At 36.5% G+C, this 3,033-nt stretch overlaps 1 protein-coding gene across 1 annotated transcript; it reads left to right on the top strand.

The window, feature by feature from the left end:
- Positions 1-631: 631 nt before the first annotated feature.
- Positions 632-2,524, top strand: LOC132039639 (purine permease 3-like). Its single transcript, XM_059430138.1, has 2 exons — positions 632-1,537; positions 2,094-2,524. The coding sequence occupies exons 1-2, from the start codon at positions 806-808 to the stop codon at positions 2,463-2,465; spliced, it is 1,104 nt and encodes a 367-aa protein (XP_059286121.1). The 5' UTR covers positions 632-805; the 3' UTR covers positions 2,466-2,524.
- Positions 2,525-3,033: the final 509 nt, after the last annotated feature.

The raw sequence follows: 3,033 nt of genomic DNA, 5'->3' as shown, positions 1-3,033 counted from the left end.
TCACCCTACTACCTCCTCCAAAAAAATTAATGTTTTTGAACAGTTTTCTTTTTTTATTCTCTATACCCACCCCTCGGACGCACCCTCTACCCCCTCCCGAATTTTGTACTTCATATTTAATTTTACCTTTATAAAAAAATTATAAAAATTGAATGTTTGCGTGGTTAAAAATTAAATTTTTTGGAGGGGGTGGTGGGGTGTCCAAGGGGGCGGGGACCATGGTGTGGGTGGTGTAAAAATCCAAAAAAAAAAAGTAACTTTTAAAACTTTTTTAAAGATTTTTTTTAAGGGTGGGAGGGATGTGGTGGTGTAGATAACCCAAAAAAGAAAATTAAAAACTTCAAAAAAAATTGGGGGGTTGGGTGGGTGTGCAGGTTTGTGGAGCTTGGGTCAGTACTTTCCGAAGAATATTTTCTGCCAACCAAACGAACAAGAGAAAATAAGTAAGAAATTCACTTATTTTTCACTACCCAAACGAACATAAGAAAAATAAAAAAATTCACCTATTTTTCAAAAACACATTTTTCAAGAAAACATTTTCCTCCATATCGAACACACCCATAGTCACATAGATACATACTTGTCAGTCGACATGATTAAGCTTGTACATATAAACAGCACACCGGAAATTTTAGGCAGTATAGTATATCTTTTTTGCCACAATTATACAGGTGAACCGTCGGCAAGGGACCACTCCATTTTGTGAAACCAATGGTAGCAATGGACTCAAATTCTTCTCAAACTATAAAAGCAGAGTTTCCACTACAACTGGTGCAAAAAAATTCAAATCTCTGGAAAATTAAATATGGAAGATCAAGGATTAAGCACTAACATGAGGAGATTCCTCTTGATAATAAACTGTCTGATAACGGCCGTTGGCATATGTGGTGGTCCTCTAATGTTGCGTCTATATTTTGTCGAAGGAGGCTCTAGAATTTGGTTTAACAGTTCATTACAAACCAGTGGATGGCCACTCACCCTTATACCACTTGCCTTCCTATACTTGTATCGTCGAAAAACCGAGGGCTCTGATGCCAAGTTTTACTTTATAACACCCCGAATTTTCATTGCATCATTTATCATTGGCGTTCTCACTGGACTTGACGCTTTTCTCTACACCTGGGGCGCGTCGAAACTCCCCGTTTCAACTTCTACACTTCTTCTCTCTTCTCAACTCTCTCTCTCTCTCTCTCTCTTCTCCTTCACGGCTATAGGTGCATTTTTCATAGCAAAGGTGAAGTTTACACCATATTCGATTAATGCGGTGGTTCTGTTGATAGTTGGTGCGGTTTTATTGGGTATTCGGGCTAGCGGTGATCGGCCCGAGGGTGTGACTAGTAAAGCCTATGTTCTTGGTTTTATTATGACCCTTTTGACTGCAGTTTTGTATGGACTCATTTTGCCTTTTATTGAGTTGATTTATTTGAAGGCAAAGCAGGCAATTACTGCTACTTTGGTGTTGGAGATTCAGATGGTCATGTGTTTTGCTGCTACTGCTTTTTGCACTGTAGGAATGATTGCCAATAAGGACTTTCAGGTATCTTGTTTAACTTGCCTCACGCTAGAGGCCGATTTAGAATTTAAAATTTATATATTCTGAAGGTTGTTACCTATATATATTCAGTATCAACAAATATATAGGGTTTGGACTAGGGTTCTGCCGACTCATACTTCCCATGTTAGCTTCGTCCCTAGCCTCAAAATACCATTTTCTCTATTTTCAACCCACATGGATCTATTTGCCCCGCCTCACTTGCTATCTCTAAATTCTCCTCCATTAATTCATATAACTTGTTGCGTCCATGTGTAGAGCTAGGTTATCGAAAGGGGGTTCATCCGAACACCCTTCGTAGGAAAATTACATGTGTATACTAGGTTAAAATTATTTTTATGTCTATCTAATAAGTGTTGAATCCTCTTAGCTTCTTTGCATGTTTACTTTTTTACTTTTTGAATCGCTTAATAGAAATCCCAGCTCTGCTATTGGTCGCGATTGTTTGCCATCTCTATATTCTTGATACCAGTTTTTGTTTTACTTTAGAGATTTATCTCCTTGAAGATGAAGGATTAAAATATTGATTGAAATCGTGCAGGCAATTTCAAGGGAAGCAAAACAATTTAACTTGGGAGAAGCTAGATATTATATAGTGGTAGTATGGAGTGCCATAATTTGGCAATGTTTCTTTGTAGGTGTTGTTGGAGTTATTTACCTCTCTTCTTCTTTAATGTCTGGGGTTATAATATCAGTTTTACTGCCAGTTACTGAGGTATTAGGCGTAATTTTCTTTAATGAAAAATTTTCAAGTGAAAAGGGACTTTCTCTTTTTATCTCTCTTTGGGGTTTCGTCTCATACTTCTATGGAGAGTTCAAACAAACAAAGAAGGAGAAGGTTAAAAGTCCAGAAAATGAGAAGGTTAAAAGTCCAGAAAATGAGATGATAACAACGCAAAACGAATCTGTTTGACTTAGTTACTAGCTTGTTAGAGGATTATATTACGTATTGTTTCAAAATGTATCGTATTGTATAATTTATATTGTATCGTATCAGCATCGCGTATTTGCTTACGTAACGTAACATTCGAATAGATCAGATTACTTTCTCGTCGTTATATAATATCACATATTACTTGGTGTGTGAGCTGACTTTTTAATTGGAATTATAATATGGGACCCAGCACATCATCGCATGTCAGCATTCCTCTTCCCCCCCATCCACTTTTCTTCTTCATTGCCATTTTGTTTCTCTTTCCTTTTTTTTTTTTTCCTCTCCTCATTTTCTGTTTTTCATCAACTTTAAAACCAATTTTATTAGATGCGAATCACATTTATATGCTGCAATTTCACTGTCCAGTTTTTGAGTTTTTTAATTCTTTCAAATTCCAAATTTTTCACCCACCTCAATATTTTTTTTCCTTTCAAATAAAAGAAATAGAGAAATAATAAACGACAATGATGATAAAACCCAGATTGATTGTTTAACAGAAGGACGGGTGCAATTTCGTACAAACACCACCAGAGGATTCCACCATCTT

Source organism: Lycium ferocissimum, chromosome 12, assembly GCF_029784015.1.
Source record: "Lycium ferocissimum isolate CSIRO_LF1 chromosome 12, AGI_CSIRO_Lferr_CH_V1, whole genome shotgun sequence".
Taxonomy (NCBI): Eukaryota; Viridiplantae; Streptophyta; class Magnoliopsida; order Solanales; family Solanaceae; genus Lycium; species Lycium ferocissimum.
This window is presented reverse-complemented; position numbering and strand designations above follow the sequence as displayed.

What these genes read in the sequence shown, in the direction of transcription:
- LOC132039639 (XM_059430138.1), top strand. Translation starts at nt 806, where the DNA reads ATGGAAGATCAAGGATTAAGCACTAACATGAGGAGATTCCTCTTGATA. An exon ending in TTGCCAATAAGGACTTTCAG is followed by an intron (nt 1,538 to 2,093) that starts GTATCTTGTTTA and finishes GAAATCGTGCAG; the next exon opens with GCAATTTCAAGGGAAGCAAA.